Source organism: Brachyistius frenatus, unplaced genomic scaffold (assembly GCF_029030835.1).
Source record: "Brachyistius frenatus isolate BFR_SWC_R1_liver_20210118 unplaced genomic scaffold, ASM2903083v1 Contig_25, whole genome shotgun sequence".
NCBI classification, from domain to species: Eukaryota; Metazoa; Chordata; class Actinopteri; family Embiotocidae; genus Brachyistius; species Brachyistius frenatus.
The window spans coordinates 4044579-4066827 of NW_027210624.1; the positions used below are offsets into that span (position 1 = coordinate 4044579).

The 22249-nt window shown below is 41.0% G+C and overlaps 1 protein-coding gene across 6 annotated transcripts in view; it reads right to left on the bottom strand.

The window, feature by feature from the left end:
* Window positions 1–1614: 1614 nt before the first annotated feature.
* The window catches only part of arhgap12b (Rho GTPase activating protein 12b), a 60752-nt gene continuing 40117 nt past the window's right edge, over window positions 1615–22249 (bottom strand). The window contains exons 1-18 of one of the 6 annotated variants that reach the window (XM_069698089.1): window positions 20133–20333; window positions 15673–15945; window positions 14507–14647; window positions 14302–14382; window positions 13651–13773; window positions 11076–11150; window positions 10560–10621; window positions 10127–10208; window positions 9709–9831; window positions 8462–8566; window positions 8238–8336; window positions 7882–7984; window positions 7646–7765; window positions 7430–7528; window positions 5624–5701; window positions 5318–5452; window positions 5031–5136; window positions 1615–3268 (exon numbers count right to left, since the gene is read on the bottom strand). In XM_069698089.1, the coding sequence (XP_069554190.1) occupies window positions 3094–3268; window positions 5031–5136; window positions 5318–5452; window positions 5624–5701; window positions 7430–7528; window positions 7646–7765; window positions 7882–7984; window positions 8238–8336; window positions 8462–8566; window positions 9709–9831; window positions 10127–10208; window positions 10560–10621; window positions 11076–11150; window positions 13651–13773; window positions 14302–14382; window positions 14507–14647; window positions 15673–15945; window positions 20133–20219 (2067 nt within the window). In that variant the 5' untranslated portion in view covers window positions 20220–20333 and the 3' untranslated portion in view covers window positions 1615–3093. Of the gene's footprint in view, window positions 3269–5030; window positions 5137–5317; window positions 5453–5623; window positions 5702–7429; window positions 7529–7645; window positions 7766–7881; window positions 7985–8237; window positions 8337–8461; window positions 8567–9708; window positions 9832–10126; window positions 10209–10559; window positions 10622–11075; window positions 11151–13650; window positions 13774–14301; window positions 14383–14506; window positions 14648–15672; window positions 15946–20132; window positions 20334–22249 lie in introns of those variants that run through there. The other 5 variants (XM_069698083.1, XM_069698084.1, XM_069698087.1 and 2 more) reach the window with 5 other exon arrangements.

Sequence of the window (22249 nt, forward strand, 5' to 3'; positions counted from 1 at the left end):
TGGCTGTTAAAGTGATGCCTTTTTGCACAGGGGCGGTGAAAGTTGGTGTAGGCCATTACATAACAAGCTCAGTTCACTGTTTTAAATTTCACATGGCTACAGTTATGAAAGTAAGTCTTCAGTCAAAAGCAGTTCCACTGGAAACTACTGACAACATGTTTTGTGAATTATCTGACAGGGATCTTGTTTCTAGAAGGACAAATTGACATTGTGGGACCTTTAAGCACCACTTAAAAAAAAAAATCCCGTCACAACCATCACATTACAGACACTGAGATTGAAACCTGGTCAAGATTGGCATGTAAATAAATGAGAAAGTAAAAAGTTTAATGAATTAATAAAACCAAAAAGTTTTAGTGGAAGGAGTACAGAATCAAGAGCTGGTGACTAACCAGTAACCAGAGAATGATGCTCTCTGTAACATTTAATCTAGTAATACAGTTTGAGATGATGTAACATTTACAGCCAAATTTAGGACATACTTCAAACTCTTTAGACACCAAAATAATCTTGAGATTATTAAATGATGATCAATTTAAAGAGAGTACAGCATTTTAATGAATTATGTCTCATAGATTGGTTGAATGCAGAGGTCAAATTTGTGAATTTTAAAAGATGTCTGTGGAATAAAAAATTACTCTTGTTGCCTTGTAATGTAAAGTAAAACAACTACAAAATCAAAGTTCATTATTTCAAAAGTTTGATTTACAGTGTCATAATTTCTTAAAACCTATGACTTATTATCTTTTCAGAAGAAAACCGTAATAATTTGAAAAATATTTTGAATTACTGTCATGATTATGACTTATGGTCTTATCAATTTCACCAATTATGTCAAATCTTTTCACTTGAAAACAAAATTTTTTTTTTAACTTCATTGCAGCATTTTGACTTAGTACTAATATTCTTATTATTCCTCATATTTCATGCATTTTCTTCTTTTTTTACGGCTGAGATTGGCTCCCGTAGAAGCAGGCTATCAGCAAACACACACACACACACACACACACACACACACACACACACACACACACACACACACACACACACACACACACACACACACACACACCTGCAGGAAAATATAGAGGAAAACTAAATGGAGCCTCAGTGTGGCTCCCAGCAAGCAGCTTTGCTCAGCACTCACTCCGCCTCGTGCTTCTTAATCAAAACTGGCACTGTGGCAATTACCTAATTAGACATCAATTAATCCACAGCCTTCAGGTCTGCAGCCACGTTTGACCCGAGGAGTAATGACAAAACGGCCTTCGAAGAACGCAGAAATCAGATTAATGGAAGTTGAGCAGCAGAGGTTGCACTGCATTCGAGAAATCTCCAGAAATACACCACAGTTCATTTCATAATTAACAGGTAGGAATATAATTGATTGAGACGTGAAAGCTTAATCACTCAATTCAATAAGCAGGATATCAGTGTTGAGTAGATTAATTCAATTATGTAATTAAAGCTGAGGGAAAGGGGAAGCTTTAGAGTTGATTGAAGGTTAAACAGCAAACTCACCTTTTCTTTCTTTATCGTCTCCATCGAACACTAAACTTACATTACATTCAGCCAGCGAACACGCACCAACGTTTAGTTTGTCTTTTTTATTAGACATAGCAATTTCACAAACAGCAGTTAGCCTGAAAATTACATTCAAAATGTGCAGCTGACCATGCGCAAACATTCCAGATACACCTGCAAACAAAAGTAACAGTCAATCAAGTGGGGTTTTTTTTTCTTCCACAATCTGTGTATTCTCATGTTTTAATTCAAATTTACAAAATCAAAATCTTCCACTGGTTCACCATCAAAGCATACATACCTCAGTCACTATAACACATCTTAACAACTAGTTGCTGTCACTGTACATATGCTCTGTTTTTAAAGGCTCTTTGCATTTGAACACATACACCCCCATACAACAACCGCTGAAATACTCTCTGTACCAACTCCCTTCTCTCAATACTCTTTAATATTAGTTTTAGTGAGGAGAAGGACCAACAGTTCATGTGAAATGGTAATATTGCAGTTTCCAGAAATCCACTTTGTTTTCCAGTTACAACAGGACCTCAGTGACGTTTCCCGCCACCGAAGAAACCAACAATGAAGTTCATGAAGGAGCACAGACGAAGAGCCCCAGCAGCTTAACAGAAACGTTACCAAAGCACATTAGACAACACGACGCACAGTTTCTACAAAGTGGCAAGACGAGGATGCTTCTGCTCAGTTTTTATTCCATTAAATCACTCGCGCGCGCACACACACACACACGGGGGTGGGGGGGGGGGGGTTTGTCCTCCATCGTTCAGGGTCACGGGACGCTTGTGTCACAGGGTTAATGGCTAACACTGGTTGGAAAGGACAAGTGCGGGTAAGGAGAGGGGGTGATGGTGTCACTAAGGTAAGTGGGATTATGGGAAGTTGAGGACACAATTTGTAACTTGACTTCATCCAAGTGCCAAAAAGACGCTGTTAACGCTGATTATTTTTTCCCACCTGATCCAAAAGCACAAAGGGCTCACACATCACAGACAAAAGCTCCACAACACAGAAAACATTATCCATTTTGGATTCAGCTCGTTCCTCCTCCAGTGAGGTGAGGAGGCTGCCGGTTTCGGCCTTTTAATGCCACAGAAGCAGCAGCGATGCGTGTCGCCATCCGCAAGTCCGCTCTGATTCCAGCAGGAGGCGAAAGGTGCGACCGGCTCCGCTTCGACGTTTGAACTACTGGCCACAGGGATCCAGTGTATGTGAAAACACCTGAATACACAAATCCACCAAATCACACGGACGTCCACACAGCACCACGGCACCACTCTGAAAAAACCCGTCCGGCCCGCTATTCGCAGCAGGAATGGCAACTGAAAAAGCAGGTGATATCTATACACCTTGTTTTTTTCATTTTTTTTCTTCAATTCATCTCCAAAACTTGTGCAAGTGCAACACTCTCACACACGGTCCTGTTAATGAATGCAACTTTGATTTGTTCTCCCAACTGCTTGGTCCACAGCAATGTTCAGATCAGTCAAAGAAAAGGGGGGAAAATTTTCATGTCTGAAAAGCCTGGCATCCTCTTCTAAGCGGGCACCTCTACCTACCAAAAATATTTTCATACTCGAGCAGTATGAGCTCCACTATCTGGTTCTGGTAGACCATGTGGACCGCGATGTTGCCCGTCTCTGTCTCGGGCCGGAGCAGCGTGGGTCCGAACACAATGGCCACGCTTTGGGTGGTCATGCGGTTGGCCTCCCCGTGGTCTATCACCCTGTAGGTGGGTAAAGGGGGGTGGGGGGGGTTGTGTTATTTTCTGACAGTTGTTTGGTTTCATCGCAGCTTCAAGGTTTCTAGCTAGAAAAAACATTATAGTCTTCACACACACATCTTCAGGGCTCGAGATGGAGCGCTCACAACACACACACTCTGTAACACCACAGAACACTCCAGGCAAGAGCATAATAGCCTTTTAAATAGAATCTACATCCTTGCATGCAGATGCACAAAACAATAACATATTCATGGAGCGGTGAAAAAAAAGGAAGATTAAATCCGCCTGCTGATATACGTAGACCTCCATACACTGAATGTCACGCTATAAATTTCCTCAAGAAACACCACTTCATAGGTACTGAATTACAGCAAACACAGCGCCATATAAATGCAAATTGGAAACCTAGGCAAATGTCATTGTGAACATATGATATTGCCAGTGGCTCCTGCAGGCTAAGAATACACGTTGGCTGTAGTTTGTGTTTGCCAAAGGCTGATCACTCTGAGGAAAAGTAAACAGCGGCAGTCAAACAGGTCCAACCTCAGTTTGATCCGCATGCATGAAACTCCTTTAAGTGTCTGTATGGTTAAATGTGAACATGTTGTTGAGGTGGCATAGCAACAATAAATTAAAATGTGAGCATTAGGAAACCAGAAAATCCACGAGTGGACACGGAGTTAAAGCAGAGTTTAAACTAGGAGGCATCCTATATTCATTTAGATTTTATTGTTGTCACATATTCTCTCTGAGTGATGACCACTTTCATACCAGCAGCAGGCTACACAATTATCAAGGCCTCAATAACTTTCAGACGGACTGCTGCAGAGTGAGCTGAGCAGCAACAAAAAGATTTTAATTATACCATATATCTATCTCTACATCTCCATCTGTCTATATATAGATATGACTTACATGTACAGTATACAGTCAGCAGCCGTAACATCAAAACCACTGACGGGTTGAAGCATAAAGTTTAATACAGCAACCTGGCAATAAATGCTCCCTTCATGAGCATTATAGTGTTCAGTTGTTGTTCAGTCTCATTAAGATAGGAGTTGATTTATTATCTTATTATCATATTATTATTACAATATTTTGTCAACCCAAGTCATGAAGAAATAGGTTGGACAGAATATTAGGAAGGTTAGGAAATGAATGATAAACACCTCTCTCAATCAGACTGAACAACAACTGAACATATTAATCCTCATGAAGGGAGGATTTATGGTTGGGCTGCTGTAATATTCCCAATGTTTCACCTATCAGTGGTTTTAATGTTACATATGATCAGTATATGTGTGTGTGTATATATATATATAAAAATATTATAAATAAAAATAGATACAGATAAATATGTTGGTTCATGTTACAGGTGTATGCTAATTTTGTGTCTGTTCTAATGAATATTTTAAATATTTGTGCAAAGAGCAGCTCTACTATTAAAACAATATATTGTTTGTCTATGTTAGTTTGAGAAATGTTTTTTTTTTTTCTTTTGACAAAATATGCCACAAAATATAGTCAGTCAAAGAGAAAAAAAAAGTTCCTGTTTTAATATTTAATTTATTAAATATCTGGAAAAAAACAACCTGAGAATGGCAGCGCCACCTCTGAGGCTGTTTCTGTCGGAGGTTGCTCCCTGTTAATAGGAAGATTTTCCTTCCCTCTGTCAGAGGTTTTTCTCCCTTAAAGGTTCGTGAATATAAAATGTCTGAAAACCTCATTCGGTCCATAAAGAGGAAGACTGCACTGTTCTCACCTGCGCAGGTGCTTGAAGAGGACTTGCATTGTGTCGTGGTTGGGTTTTGGCAACTTCTTGATCAAGTCTTTAATTGAATTCACTCTCTGCTTGTAGTCAGAACACTCTGAAGCAGAGAAACAAGAGTCAGTAAATACACAAGTGCAGTGCGCCATCTTGTGGCCACATCAGGGACAAAAATGGAGAAATAATTTTTACCTCAACGGACAGTGGAGTTTTTAGTTGTGTCATAGTTTGTCATAGTGTTTGTGAATAGTGGTGCTTGGCATAGTGGATGAGTTACTCACTGATGGCGTTCACAAAGTCGTTGAAGGATCCGTATGTGAAGAGAGGCTCGGGGAGCTCCCTGAAGAACATCTTGAGAGCTCCCGTGGTGACATGGATGTCCTCCCACTTACTGTCGTTCAGATCCACCGTCTCGTCTGACAGAGGGACGGAAACCAAACAACCGCAGGGTAACGGAGAAAGAGACAACAAAGTGTTCATAAAACAAAACTACTTCCAGACAGCTGACACATCAAACCACATATAGAGGCTGAGAGAGTTACTGGTGGTCAGACAAAAGTGCAGCTCAGGGGGCTTTGGAGCCGTACCGTGATTCACAGCAAAGCGCAGCTTCTGGATCACTGCCAGGTTCCCGCTCACTCTGTATAAACCGTCAATACTGAGACCTGCAGGGGAAACATGAGAAGAAGGGTGGAGAGACAAAAGCAGTGAGGCTAAATGACGAGACCGGGTTTGTGCTTCTTGACACACTAAGTTGATCTCAAAAAGATGGAATCTTCAAAGGCCTGATCAAAATTCTTCAACCTTGCATCACCCCCACATCTTCAACATAAACAGTAGTCTGGATACAACCAGTGTTGATGATGTTTCAAAGAGGGATTGTAATAATGTCTGATAGAAAAAGTTGCCGCATCCAAAGCGTGTGGTGGATTCCTGATAACAGCTAACGGGCTCCACTGCAGTTCGATAAGCTGAACTGGCTGACCTGCCTTCCATAAAGTCTGTCCAGGGAAACAGTATGCAGAGGAGCACCATAGACACTGAACAGTTTCTAATAGCAAACTGCCAGCTTTGTGTGTCGGGAACTGCTGCTGACATCAGTGACCTATCTAACAGATGAAGAGCTGGTGAGGACCAGGAGCTGAGAATTTTAGGTCCAACCCAAGCTGCAACTTGCTGATTTGAAGTGACCATATTTGGACGAGGTGGGGAGGAGCGAGAAGTGGATCTGACTCAATGTGACTGGGAACCCGAGGACACTATGTCCGCCCTCTGATACCGGCAACCGGACTGCAAGTCAGGCATGTCAATCAAACCAGACTAAACATACCTCTCTTTGAGGTCTAATATTGAATTCATTATTAAATAACTTTCAGAAGGATGACTAAAACACTGATTACAAGGAGAGGATTTATCACGTCATAATTACTTGTGAAAAGCATTTATTGATTTATAACAACTGCATTTTTATTAGAGAAATTCATGCTTTCTGAATGAGAGTCTATTGGAGCCAGAGGTTTTTTGGAACCAGCCTTTAAGGCAATTCTGCATTGGCTTTCATTTGTAGTCTCGTGAAGTCTACAGCCGAACCTCACCAGGGAAGTGTTTTGTGGGTTTAACATGTCAAGTGTTTTTGTACATTTAATGTGAACTGATGTCAATCAAGCTCAAAATAAACCATTGAATCTGAAGTCAGTGGATTCAACCTTCCATCACTGACCAACTGGTGCTGACCTCAGTGAAATACACTCAGCAGCTCCACCTGTTGTTTTAAAAAGGTGTTCATTGAACTGTTTGTCTTTTGGAGAATGTGGTTTGTGGTGGTGGTGAACTACTAATGCATTCAGGTAGTAAAATTCCCATTTGGGAATGTTTCACTTCCTAGTTGAGATCATTCACAGAAAGACAATGACCTGCTCTATTTCTGCTGTCAGAATACAGAAGCATCACAATGTCAGCCTTATAAATAGTGATACAATTGCCTACTCGTGCAATTATATCTCCATTATAATTGGATCTCTCAACTCCATTTCTTTTGAAGGGATCAATGTTTGTGGTATGTTTTTCTTAATTATTTTGATTAATTTTTAGGCTTTTAGTATTTGTTTTTTCACTGCATTGAAGCATCAGCTTCTCTTTTCAGTCAGACCTTGCACTTCTAAATGTCGGGAATTATATAGCAGGATTTTTTTTTCCTTGGCTGTTGCGGTTTGTAGGCACACTATATGTTAAAACCAGCCCGTCTGTCAGTGTGACTGCATTCATTCAGAAATATTACCAGCAAAACACTTTTATGTGAATGAGCAGGGTGCTTATTCAGACCCATTGCACAGACTAATGAAAGGGGAACATATCTGAGAGGGACTGAGAATCAGGTGCGTGCTTGCTCATACCGGTGTTCTCCACATGCTCGATACACATTTTGACAAAGTTGGGCACTGATGTGTTCTCCCGCTGACACAGGCTGGTCAGACTACAGCCGAACACCTGATCTGTGAAGAGATAAACACAGGTTCATGTCTAACTTTCAGCTGTCCGGTGGGAGGTCATGAGGACACGCTGTATTCATGTCGGGTCCTGAGCTACTGAGCCGGGTTCTGGCTGATTACCTTTAATGTATCCTTTGTCACGGACAGCTTGATATGTGGGTCGACGTGTCAGGAACTTCTTGAGCTTCAACCTGGTTTTCTTCTGGTCTGATGAGTCCATGCTCACAGAGGTCTTCATCACTGATGGGAGACAGGCATGATGAGCTGAGCGCTTTTCTTTAAGACACTGATACAAACAGATTTATGTCCCATTTAAACGGCAACGCAGGGACGGTAGCAGCCTCGTCCAATCTCACCTCTGTTCTTCTTGGAGTCCCGGTGGTCCTTCTCCTTATCCTGTTTCTCAGCTCCTGGAGATTCAGGCATATCGTCCTCGATTGCCTCATCGGACTCCCATGCCTGGACAGAAGGAGAGGCATTCATGAACTGTTAGCTGAAAGGAATTGGCTCTTAGATCCCATTCCAAGTTTGCAGCAGCAGTCAATTTAAACTCAGGAGTGTTCCCTCTTTCACTGTAGTTGGTGTAAACAGGTGTTAACTGTGATTTCAGCTCTGGAGACACCAAGTCAAGAAAAAGCTGCAGATATGAGAAGCAGCTAAATCAAAAGGAAAAAAACATGAAAGGAGTACGAATGTGAATATTCCCACTCACATGTGTGTTGATGGTCTCCATGAGGGCCCGGTACCAGTCGTTGATGACGCTGTCGATCTCCGACTGGATGAGCAGCTCAGTGCCCTGACGGGTCTTCAGCTGAGGAGAGAAACCATCCAAAGTTGAAAAACAAGCTGCTCAGAGACGTTTGGACCAAAGTGACCAAAGGTCTTCAGGAGCAGAAGCTGGAAGTTGACAGCGGGTCGGTCGACTGTGAGCGATACCTCGATGACGTGCTTCTTGCTTGACTTGTCCTTGGAGGCCCACTCCACTGCCCCCCCGCGTAGATCAACAGTGAACTCCGGCTTTGACTGATTGCCGCCAAACTTCTGGAATCAACAGTCGAGATGCAGTGTGAGAGTTGATGTCTGACACAAACAGAATATAAACAGGGATGTGCTACGACATTTTAGGACAATAATGTGTGAGTGAATTGAATGGATGTAGTCGAGGCAAAAAACAGAAATCAGACAGACTTTCATTCCAAGATGCTGTTTTTGGGGTAAAAAAATTTGCACCATGTTTCACAGAGTGTAAAAGCACAGACACCGCATCCCCTACAATAATAAATAAAGTAACATCATTTAAACCTCAGTTATATTAATAACATTTGCATCCTTCTCTCAGGAATGACTGTTGGAGCAGGTGCCACATTCTTAAACACTGTGAAATCATTTAGGAACGCATCATGTGAAGTAAAAAACGTTTTTAGTATTGTGTTATAAGAAAGGCAAAAACATAATTAGTTATTATTATTATTATTAGTAGTAGTAGTAGTATGTGCATATAAATAAACACAACCTTTTGGCTTAGATTTTTTGAGGAATAAAAAAATATTCTAGGGTTCTTTTATATAAATTTTGTCAGTGTTGTAGTTGAACCATATTGTATCATGTAACTTGGTAACACTGAGAAAACACTGTGGGCCTCGTGCAATATTTTTTTTTCTCTTCGTTTTAGGTGACTCCTGTAACATATTTAACATTTCAAGTCTGAGGTCAAACAAATGTATTACATCTGTGGAAACAGGAGGACTGTGTACACTTATTAATTTTATTTGTACCTAAGAGATACTTCTAAAAATGAGAAACTGAGAAAAAAAAAAGCTCTCTTAAATCACACAGTGTTTCTTACATGAGGTCCAGTGTTGTTTGCACCAGTTAGGATGTTCAGGTTTAATGTCAAGAAGTTCAACAATAATGCACATCATAGGGATGAAAACTGCCAGTCTTAAAAATAAGACACTGGTTTGAAGAAAGCATTTACTTGTTATGTTTCATGCTTTCCTGAAAATTCAAGTAAAATATTGTATTTGCCAAAGTTTAAAAAGCTTTGAAGGCTTTGTTTATCTGGCTTTTCAGAATAAACAAGAGTTGAGTGAATCAAGCTTCTGAAACACAGTCAGAGCAGGGTAAATGAAAGAACGGAGGACAGGCAGGAGTAACAACACATGCAGAGAGAGGGGACATACAGCAGCAGCCTGCACAGGCCGACAGTTCACATAGGAGACAGCAGGACGGGGCTTGACTGAGCGCTTCCAGCTGCTAAGAAGAGTGAGGAGCAGTTCTGGGATAGAGCCACTGCGGTAGTAGGACTTCAGGGAGGGGGAGGGGGAGAGGAGAGGAGAGGAGAGGAGAGGAGAGGAGAGGAGAGGAGAGGAGAGGAGAGGAGAGGAGAGGAGAGGAGAGGAGAGGAGAGGAGAGGAGAGGAGAGGAGAGGAGAGGAGAGGAGAGGAAAAAGCAATAAACAGGATGACAAACTTCACAGCACAGGTGGCATGGAGACAGGTGACTATGCAGAAATAAAGAAGAGGGAAATATCAGAGATGAATGGAAGGCTAAATAAACTATGCAAAGGCAGGAGCCTCTTGGGGCTGATGGGATACGTACCCAGGTGGTGCTGCCCCCCTGACCCTTCGCAAAGAGCAGGGAGGAACCCTGCAGCACAGTCCACGAGGAGGTCCAGTTCTTCCTGTAAGTCAGGAAAAAACAGAAGAACGACAGTGAATTCACAGAACACTCCATAATAATGGTTTTGTATTCACATGAGTAAAAAAAAAAAAAATGTAGTTAGCTTATTTCATAAGTCTGCCTTTTTTCATAAGATTTTTTTAACACGAGTTCCACTTTTTTGTGTGTTTATTTCCTGTTTTTAACAGAACTTGTGTTTTGTTGCACTATTTCGGGAAATCAATTTGAGAGACTCAAAAATTTCAAATGACTTAATGACCAAGTAAAAATGAGCGTCCTGATGGGAGACCATTTAAAAACCACTGTTCTACAAGGTTCATCGGGTTTTTAAAAAAAGTAAATAAATTCCCACCTGACTTTCTTTCCATTCTCTGTGATTTTGGTGACATTGAGAACTCCACATTTCTCTGAAGGCTGAGGACAGAGAGACACAGGAAGATAAAAACCTGCTAGAACATGCGCATAATAATACACACACACACACACACACACACACACACACACACACACACACACACACACACACACACATATATACACACACACACAGATCCCAGTCACACATATACACACACTGAAGCAAATGGGACAGTGTTGGAGGCTAAAAGCTGCCGTGTTGCTTGATGTTCTGTCCAATTATCACCAGCAGATGGCACTGTAACACTGCTGTGTTTCTGCTAGCAGATAGAAAGCTCCTGTGTGGTGTTAGGTTCGATGCAGTTAGATGTACGATGTGGCATGCAATTGATGAGAGAAACCAAATGGAGTGTTTAGAAGATGAGAAATGCCAAGTGTTGTATTTGGATGCAGTGAAAGCAGGAGGGTGATGAGTGCGATGCTAGTGTGCAGTGCAAGCTGGGATACTAACGGTCAAGGGGTGCTTAGGAGATGAGGGGCAGGAGTCAGAGTCTGGAGAGCTCTGCTTGGGCGCCGGAGCACACTCCTACCAACAAGAGGCACAACATGAGTCGCTAATAACTACCGGCTAACTACATGAAGACAGTCAGAGGTTAGTGAGGAGAAGAAAATGGATGAGGAACCTGGTGGGGAATCACAGTATTGTGTTGTTGTTAATTCAGGTCATCAAAAGATCAAGATTAAGGAAGAGGCGAGTTAGAATTTAAGATACAAACAACATGCTTTTGGGCTTCTGAGAAAATTGTGTTAATTCAAAGAGATTTAGTCCAAGATGCTGCTTCTCTCCTGTGAACATCCAACTGTAACTACGAGCCACAAGAGAAACAAATCAGACTTGTGCGATTGGGAGAACACTGGGCTGGACTGAATCCTGTGCAGATGTTTATAGGACAACGCTGACAGTGAATCACAACGGAACAGCTGCTGATTAGAGGAGAGGCTAAGAGCGGTACCAACTTTATCATGATATTGAGAGAGACGGAATTTCTTCTTGCGCGGCTCAGAGGCGGTTTGCCAGAGTTTGAAGGAGAACTGCAACAAAACCGCCACACAGTTAGCCTCTCGTGTACAGCACCGTTCTCCATCTTATAAAGCAGAACATCCGAGTATTGTTCTGTAAGTTATCAACCATTTACCAAGTGATGTCGGTTTTGGATTTCCCAATCCTTCCATAATGTATTTTGCAGAGCTTAATGACATTTACTTTCTTTATTAAATAAACTGCATCTACCACTTTAACAGGGTAAAACAAAGGCAGTAACAAGCTACCTTATCTACAAACACCCTGGATCAAATAAAACAGTGAGGTTTTTGAGGTGACATGTTTTTGATTGACTGACTACAGAGCATGATGAAGTGTGTAAATGTATAATTATTTATACAAATAATTTGAGATTTGAAAGCTGAAATTAGAAGATTTTCTTTCGTGACACCTGGTGGGATCTGCGTGGTGGGGAGGGTTTGTTGCATTATGGAAGGTGGAGGAACCGGAGTTTCTGGGCTTGGCCCAAACTGGAGGCAAAAAATCTCAGTCACCCTACAAACCGACAAATTGAATGTGCAAAGAAAGTAGAAGCAGCTGATGATGGCACAAAACATTAACAGAGGTATTATAGTTCAAAGTAGTGCTGGAGCTGTAAAGGTATTGAGGTGTGACGAGTATCTGGTGTTGCCCACCTTTCCCACCACAAAAGATTACATTTACACGATAAACAGGAACCCAATCAGATAACATGCATCATACATGAAACTGTCGGCTTCTTAAAGCAGAAATAACGTTGGTGAATGTGAAGAAGTTTCTCTTTTACTCTTTCCTAGCAGAAGCTATAGGGGGAAACAAATTACATTTTTATTTGTAAAAATTGCTGTATTTACAGATTCTTAATTTGTGGTGTATTTGGAAATAATGAAACCCCCCAATATGCATCAAGTTTAATAGGAATGATCTGAATACACTAAATCAAATACATGTTGTTAGGGCATCATCTGTGCTTCACGAGGGGTCATATTTTGGTAGATGTCATGTTCAGCCTGGTAGTAGAAGTACCTTAATGCCTTTGTGTCATAAAAAGCGCGATTATTATGACCATTATTATTATTATTATTATTATTATTATTATCCCTTTAAGGAGAGGAAATCCTTCACAATATTATCCAATGGTAGGTAAACATTTGCAAAAAAAAGTGGATTATAGGAACAAAATATAGTTTACAAGTCTGTCTTCAGTTTAATGTACAGTTTTAGTCAAGTAGTAACTGAGGCGAGCGATGTATTAAAATGATCACAGTGATCATGATTTTAAGGTATCAAATTCTGAAATACAAAGTGTTTGGGTCTTCCTTCGAAACAGGAACATTTATTTTGACAGATAAGATGTGTGTTACTGTACAAAACCTCATTGATTAAACTATAATATTTGCACAATGAATTAACAATCCACATGTTATTTTTCATTTAGGTGAAATTGAGATGTAATAATGTAGCTTCATCTTTGGGTCAGTACTTTGGCTCTTGTGTATATATTTATCTTGGAACACAAATAAATTAACACATGGGAACAAATAAATCCAAATGTGGAAAATAACAAATCAAAAATAAATTGTCTTTTGTGAGCACACAAAAGTATCTTGAATGCTTACTGTTGCTTTATATTTATAATTTTTTTACTACGGCCACCCCGGTGCTCCGTTAAAGTGTTGTTTTACTGCGTGATAACAACATTCACAACAATCTGCTCTTTAATAACACGTGATAAGGCTTCTTTTTAGTTTAAAAATCCACTACCCTTCGTCAAGATTCCCAAATAAAAGAAACAGATGAAGCCACTGGTCGCCTTCTTCTCTCAGGTTGAAAGCGTCATTCGTACTAGAGGATTAAAGTCACTTTTAAATGCTGATAAGCCACGACATGAAAAAAACAGCAACAACAGCAGAGACTGCTTCCAATACCCTATCAAAATGTAATCTCACATTCATTCTCAGATTAGAACTCTTTGAGAAGACGTCTGTGGTGGACTCCATCCTACCTTGTCGTTGAGGTCGAGGACGTAGGTGCTGTGCCTCCACTTGGTGAGAACGATGGGATCCTGCTGCTTCCTCTCCAGACTGCGACTCTTCGGAACCTCACCGGACTGAGGAGAGATGTTGTACTGCACAGACCGAGAAGAGAGCTCGAGTTTACATTATAGAAGTTATTTGAACAGACATTCATCATCCACCCTCTCCCCCTACCTCTCCTTTTGCTGTCCACAGCACCATTGGACAGAATGGGGCTTCCGTTACACACCACACATCGTTTTCTACAGTCTCAGCTGAAGTCCACAGAAGGTATCCGTGTCTGCACCACATTCACTCTGACAATGGATGAGGTCTATTCTGATCTGCTACAAAGCCTCCAGATTAAGGCGTAAACAGCCACTAATAGTCCATCACCCAGAGTTCAACAGAAACCTGGCTCCTCTGTGAGCTCCTCACCTACTTACAATTACAGGAACAGTCCTAAGACCACACGCAAGTGGGAGGAGGAGGCGACAAATTAAAGTGTGTTACAGTGCAGTGGTGTTGGGTTACGTAATGAGAGAAGATTTTCCATTTTCTCCAGACAAAGGCAACTTTAAATGGGGCGTGACAGAAGACAAAAGCACACGGACAGATAATGTTCATAGAGGTAATCTTACCTTGGGTAGTTCCCACTCTGACCTGGATCCATCAGCGCTGTAGTAGTAGGGTCGGCCTTGTTCATCTACATGCTTTATCCACTGCAAACACAAACACTGGTAAGCATCAAAGAAGAATTTAAAAAAATAAAACAAAGGAGTGTCATTCGGGGTAACATTAGGACAGAGTTAAATCTAAACTAGTACAATTTAAATCCAATATCACCTTCTCCTGTGTGTGCTCAGACACGTAGAGGGTGTGTCCATGTTCATCCAGCTCCTCCGACCAGCCTCTAGGGGACGATCCGTACTGGCTGTCCGACTGACTGGAGTGGGTGCTGTGGCAGTTTTCCTCCGAGGACAGCGGCTAAAGGCAGAGGAGGACAGGAGGCTCAGTTACACAAGCTTTAAGTGAAACATCAGCAGAATATACACAACAAAAAATATATGGGGACACCCTACAACCCTGATACAACCCCCCACCCCCAACAACAAAAACATAAAAGTTTGTGTTAGCAGTCAGGATAGCAATATAACCTACTTATAGTTTACTTGAGGACATCCATGTTATGGTTAGCAAAATACAATTCACAAATTATTGGATGAATAGTTGGAAATAGCGTAATAGATTTCATACAGAAATGCTGTGCATTTGTTTTTATAAATTTGGTCTTTAAAATGTAAAAAAAAAAAAAAATGTTGTAGAAATGCCTCTGATAATTTCCCTAAGCCATTTTTGCCCAACCAGCAAATTCAATAACAACAAAATTACAAAAATATTCAGTTTTCAAAAATACACAAAGAAAGAAAAACAGCATTCTAACATCTGAGAAGCTGGAACCAGTCAATGTTTTACATTTGCATCAATATTAGCTTGAACAAGGATTTAAATGTAAAAATGTATGTTGATTAATCTTCTGTGACTTGACTAATTTGCTCTGATCATAATCCAATAATATTTCATATCAGCAATACTTGCTTTCTAAATTGATACTGCAGTAAATCAAAGAACCACGTGGGGGCAGTGTTGGATAGTTAGACAGGAATTGACAACCTGACAGAAAACCGTGACTTCCCCATATCAGAGGCACTTGTTGCCCTCCCTTCAGTAACCACAACACAACCTTCACCACACCTTCACCAAAACATGCCTATTAATCAAAGACTGCCACAGAGTCCATTTACAGACTGTTTATGTCCTCCACGACTGTGTGATCACGCATACTGGTGTCGTTGTTGTTTTGTTTATACTTTGTTCATGTTTAGAAGCCAACATGGTGCTTATATAAGTTCTGTTCATGACATACAAATCTCCATAGAGAAATGGATGAATTTTAGCATCTCTTCCCCCTGTGGTGGAGCCTTAGTGTGGACACTCCCAGCCTCCCGTACCTCACTCTCTGCTGTGCCCTGGCTGTCTCCTCGGAGGCTGCTGGTGCTGCTGCTGGTGTCCCTGGTGCGCGGTGGCTTCCAGGTCCGCTCTCCGGTGGCACGGTTGTAGTAGAAATGCCTGCCGCTCAGGTCTTTGTGGGTCTCCCAGTCACCCAGGACGTGGAGCGGGGAGCCTGAAGGGACGGGTGGCAGGCTGGACTGAGAGATCTTCAGCTCTTGGAGGTTGGTGTAGACCGGTGAGTCGGACCGGCCCTGACCTGTAGGTGACGTCGTCTGGAGGAGGAAGAGAGGAAAAGGGAGGTCAGAGAAGGAACTCTGGTGTATTCATTCATGATCTTATGTAAGATTTGTACATCAGAGCCCGACCGATGCTCGATTTTTGGGGCTGATGCCGATGTCATGGAGTAAAAAAAAATGGCATGATTAATACATCGACCGATATTCTTTTCATGTTTTTTCAATTATCCCTAAAATGTGATTATCAAATGCTTTGGATACTATGAAGATATGTAACGAAGGCAGGATATTGTCAATACTGATGTCAATGCAGTGAAACATCAACTTAACTGAAAATGTATTCATTATAATATATATATATATTTTAAAAGTAAAACACAAATAGAACAATTTCTAATTTACCCCAAGCATACTTTTCTGCATTATTATTCTGTAGAAAAAGTTTTCATCTCATGCATGTTGGTCAACAAAAACACTAATCTACTGAACTATCGCCTTTTTTCCCTGTTTTTCTGACTTGCCTTGACATCTCCGGAGACATGATTAGTGTCCTGACTTTCTTCTGAAAATTCTTTGATATTCCTGGAATTCCATAATAACCGGAAGGAGCCATTACAAAAAAACCCACTGCAGTGTCTGCTGAGATCTAAGCATGTTGGAATGTTCAGTCCAACATTAAAACCAGCAGCCGTCACATCTTGGACTGAACTGTGGAATGTGATCAGCTGAGCTGTTTGTTGCAGCCGAGGCGATATTACAAGCGTGAAAACTGTATTTAGCTGCACAGACAGAAAAAACTGCTGCACAGTGACCCAGCTGCTTGATCATGAAGAATGAAAGTGAGGCATGGAGAGGGCAGAGGAAGGCAGCGAGTGCCTTTGACGGTCTGCATGGCAGGATGCAGCTGCTGAGCACATCAGGCGCCGCATGTGGCTCGCAGACCATATCGGTCCGATTTTAACTGGGTCCTCAACGTTATGGAATCATTTATCTGTCAGGTCAGAGAACAGAGACACAATCCTATGAAGATGAAGTGATGCTGATATTCTAATGAATTATATATAGGATGAAAAATACAACATTAAAGATCTAATAAATCGAATGGTGTGTTTTCATGACTTGACTGCTGAGATTCTGCAGGAGTTTGTTCACAGTAACAGCAAAAGCAGATCTGAGGCAATTTCCAGAGGTCCCCGCAAGTCCTTTAAATATAGAACGCCTTGTTGATCACGAATAAACTTCTAAAGTCCATCTCTTTTCTGTGACAGAATAAGCATCTTCTTAGTAATCATGCCACCATAAATATTGCTTAAGATTGCACCTTTTGTTGTACAAAAGGTGGTTCAAATGAAAAAATATTTTAAAAAATAGGGAAACTGGTGAAAATATGCATGTTGCACAGTGAAAGCAAGCGGAAGAAGAGTTGAGATACAGCCTGGCATTGGCACAAACAGCTGGTGTGAAGTGTTGACAAGATGCTTGAGGAAAAGAAACATGAATTTAACCACTAAAAAAGAAGGTTACTAATTATCATACAGCATGCTTTGCACTGAGACCGCCACTACATATTGTAGCTTCATGGGAGCAACTTGTGAAAATATGAGAGTGGTTCAGTTCAATTTTCTTTTCTCAGTAACAACAAGCAGACTCAGAAAAAAAACTCCACGGCCCTGCGGTGACACACAACAAAGACAGTTTTTAAGGTAGTCTTTTAAAACTTGGCAGCATCCGAAGGTCACTCCACAATAAGCAGAAATCTACGTTTCCATGGCTACAGCTCAGAGCATTTAACGTTCTGCAATCTCTGAAAAATATTTTGGGGTTTTTGGAGCGAAGCTGAGTTTGTGAGACCGATTGCCAGCCTCTAGAGAAGATCCAGAAGCACACAGAGACAATGAGATATGGGAGGCCGCCAGCACTGCACCTCTCCCCTCTGTTTGTTACAGTGAAGAATATGGGGGGGGGGGGGTAACACGCTTCAGTTAGGAGGATTTGAATCGTTTTCAGGACACAGATGGGACTTCCTGCTGGTCTTGGAATAACAGGAATATTTTTCATGTAAATTATTATTTAATATCCTGCACACATACTGAAGCAGAGCAAAGCCTTTAGCGGTGCCCTGCTGGTTTCAGTTAGCCACAGCGCACAGCAAGTGACTCAAGCAACGAGGTAAACCGCAGAGAGATGATGGTTTGGCTGAACTCGGGTTCAGACTCATCTGTCACAACCAGAACGGAGCCAGTGTGCTGCAGTTTTAATTGGGTTTTTCGGGAATAATGCAGTAATGATGTAGTCGAAATGCAGATGATTGAGTGTGGCTCGAGAGCGAGGCCGGGGTCAAATTCATTTAGATTCCACTCGGGTCGGACAAACCCGACTGCATCTTGTGGAGAAGTAATTAACATGCTTGAACCAAAAACACTTCAGAAAGGAATGTAACAATCATTTTGGACAGAGCAGAGTGTGAACACGGCTTATTACAGTGGAAAGGAACACAGTTCCAGTGTTGACATTCACACCACGCATGTCACAATCATTCAATCTCATATTATTCATGCTGCTTTCACTGCACACTTCAACTGTGCTTCAAGAGGGACTTTAGCTATTTTGTGTTGCACCAACATTCAATTTAAAAAAATTGAATATAATGTACATTTATATATGTTGATTCTGTACAGATGAACCCACAAAATTATGGAGAGAAATTGAGACTCAAAATGGTCACAAATGTGTATTACATAATCTGCACGAGATATCTGAAAACAAGCATAGAACAATCAATTTAACAATAATTTGGGGTTTTCACAAATGAGACTTCCAATGCACAAACAAAAAACAAACATTTTGAACACATTTACAAATGCCTACATCACAAACTGAATAAATATGAATATTTTAGATACAGATTTTTAAATTGAACTTCACAGGGCTGATCATTTTGGCTTTTAAGCAGTTTCCTGGGTGAACGAATGTCTAGAAGTTTCTTTGGTATTTTGTTGAATGCGTGTGCACAGATCGCCTCATACGGACAGATCATGTCACACCACGCACAGAACTGCCAATACATGCTGCGTTTAAGTGCAGGAAAAAAAACTGGGACATCTGAGCTTTTGGTGAATTAATGTATAATTTCTAAATAGATAAAAATCACCCCGCAGGGTTACAGACCTCAACAGATTTCGCCTGCGTTAAAGTTGACTAATTAAATAAAAATATCTGCAAAACCACAGACATTGCCATCAACCACAGCGATGCTTAGTTTTGTACAGCAGCATCCTAACAATTGCTAACATGCAATAAGATGAAGAACATGATACCTGTGAAACATCTCGTTTTTGGACCATCATGTTAGCAAGCTAACATTGTAGCATGACATGCACCTGCGTGACAACATTTATATTTAATTCTAAGGAAGATAAAAGAAACAGAATGCAGAAACAAGATCTTCTCTAATGTAAGCAAATAAATAATCACTTTTTTTTTCTTTTTTAAGAATCCTTTCAATTTGGTCACAGATCTGTTCAAATCTATCTGTGCTCTCTGGTGGACAAACTATGTCACCTCAAACAATATTGACTGAACTGAAACCAACCAAAAGCAATGATCTGGTCAATCTATCAGCTGAGCTGCAGCATTTCTATACAAATAAAAAATGAAAAATCACAACCAGCTACCTTGAAACTCAGCAAAAACTCTGACTAGAAGTGATGTCAGAAGACAGTGTTTGGTTCGCCCTCTTGTACAAAGACGGACTGTTTGGAATCCGAATGAAGAGCCTCATGCAACGTGCACCATCTGCTGAGACAGAAGCTAACACAGCCTGGAGCAGCAGGACACACAGGAGGCACTTTCCTCAATGTTTAATTGAACTCAACATAAAGAGTTCCACTCGCAGGCTGCAGTCACATGGTTATCTGCTCATTTTAAAGTAAACTGGGCAAACTTTTGTTAGGATGTCATTAATGCTACCTGGAATCCAATTTAACAGTTTAAGGATAACAAAGCAGGCGGTGGCTGCCAGTTCTCTAACTATAAATGGGCAGTTTGAGGGGAAAAGGACAATCAATTGTTATGGGACATGAAATCCATCTGTGCTGGCAGCAGAGCCCCTGTTCTATATCAATCTACTATGCAAAGAAGTCAAACGCGTTGAGAATATCATCTTTTAAAGGCTAGCAAGAGTGCACATATTTTTCACGTCCATCGTGGCTAATTTCTGTCACCTTGTTTCTGGGGGTGCACTCAAACACCTCGTTGTCATCCTCCCCGGCTCTCCTGTAACCTCTGAACACACTGAATGCACGACGCATGGCGATGCAGGGCGGTTTCACCTCCCCCTCAACGCACAAACTCCTTCTTTCTCTCTGTTCCACTGACTCGGTAACGCTCCAGTTGAAGGTAGGAGGAAATTTGAGACCTGACCATGACAGACGCAAAAAGGGGAACAGAATCTTTCCAGCTCTCTCTCTCTCTCTCTCTCACTCATTCATACACACACACACACACACACACACACACACACACACACACACACACACACACACACACACACACACACAGTACACAAACACATCTGACACAACAGGAAACGGTACTGAAAAAGTCAGAGCTTCCCCTATCAGAGTGTGTCTGTGTTTGAGTCAAAGTGGGCGCTGACAGACATGTCGACAGACAAGACCGGCAATTCGGACTGTTTCACCGGAGGCCAGGTTCTATATTTAACCCGACCAGAGCAGACGGACTCAGCGTGTCGAGGAAAGAGAACACCACTGATCACTACTACTGTGCAACTTTGTACTGAGCTCATCTTTCACCTCAACAAACGAGTGCTATTTGACCGATTTGCCAACAATGTATTCAAAAAAAGTGGCCCAGTTTGAAGGTCAATAAAAGAGATTAGTATTAAGAATAGGAAGGAAGAAAAAACTAAAGTGAGAAAGACGGAAAGGGATATCGAAGTAAAAAAAACTACTCAGTTTAACATCATTCATCTGCAGAACCGTGCTCTAAAAAGGAGGATACCAGTGTCAGTTATCTAAATACAATCACCAACTTCAACATTTCCCTAAATCTTTTGCAACATGTACTGAAGATCTTTCAACATGACAGCACTTTGGATTCTTGTCTTTGAATTTTGGCCTCTATTGTTTCTATCCGTTATCATTAAGGATTATATTTTCAACAATAGTAAGAGTTCATGAGTAATATATATTATGTAATCATGAAGCCATATCAATGCTCAAACAAATAAATGTCAGTGGAGTGGTTTACTGATATTGATAACAAATTTAAGAATACAAAAATCTGATGATGACTTTTGTGCCTTTATTTTTTCAGAACATCATTAACATACAGACATTATCAACATTTTAAATAGGAATCCTTTAAATGTAAATATCAAAAATGGTGAACAAAAAATTGGACCGTTGAAAAATATACTGTGTTCTATAAACATAACACTACAACAGGAAATGCACTGTTAAATTTTAAGTGAGACAGAAAACAAAGATAGCAGTGATCAATATTTTCATATCAATAATGGATGAAATGAATACATGTAAAGTATGAGGCGTCACTAGTGATGAACCTTCAGAGAATTATCACCAGATTCCTCGGCTCTGGAGAGTTTTAGCGTTTTTCAGCGCATTGTTTTTGTTTTACCGCCCACATTAACAGAAGAGTTGATTGATAAGAGAGAGCCTGACACATGACTTCAAACCAACTAGAATGTTGTTCCATGTCTCTGTTTTTAGTAATATTATAAAGTATTTACTGACTTTATAGCGTAATATTATTTCAGTGTTGTATATCTGGTGTTCTATAATTCTGCAGTGTAACTTCTTGTTCATTATCAATACCCGCGGATGCATTTATATCTGATTAGAAAAAATTTGCCAGTAATAATTTACTGTATAATATTAGCAGGCCGCAACCATAAAGAACGTCATTCAGTTATTCGTCATTCACAGCTGTGGTCCATGAACATGACTTCCTCCCACAATTCACAGCAAGTAGTCTCCTTGGCCGCCTGACTGTAAATCTCTGTTCACTGTTCATACTGTATTCTCATAGGCAGATTCCCAGATGAAATGAATGAGATGTGGCAGAGAGCCGGGAGACAGGGGATCAAGACCTGGGGTCTCTGACAGGTAATTAAAAATAGAGAGGACCTGAGGGGGGCAGGAGTGGATCGCTAGTACAGCTCTGGGGGCGAGCAGTGTGAATGAGGGATGGATGGAAGGAGGGAGAGATAGAGGGCGGGAATGAGGAGCGAGGGAGAGATGAGCTGTTGAATACAGAGTGGTCTTCTTCACAGCAGCAGCAGTCTGTCTGCACCGCT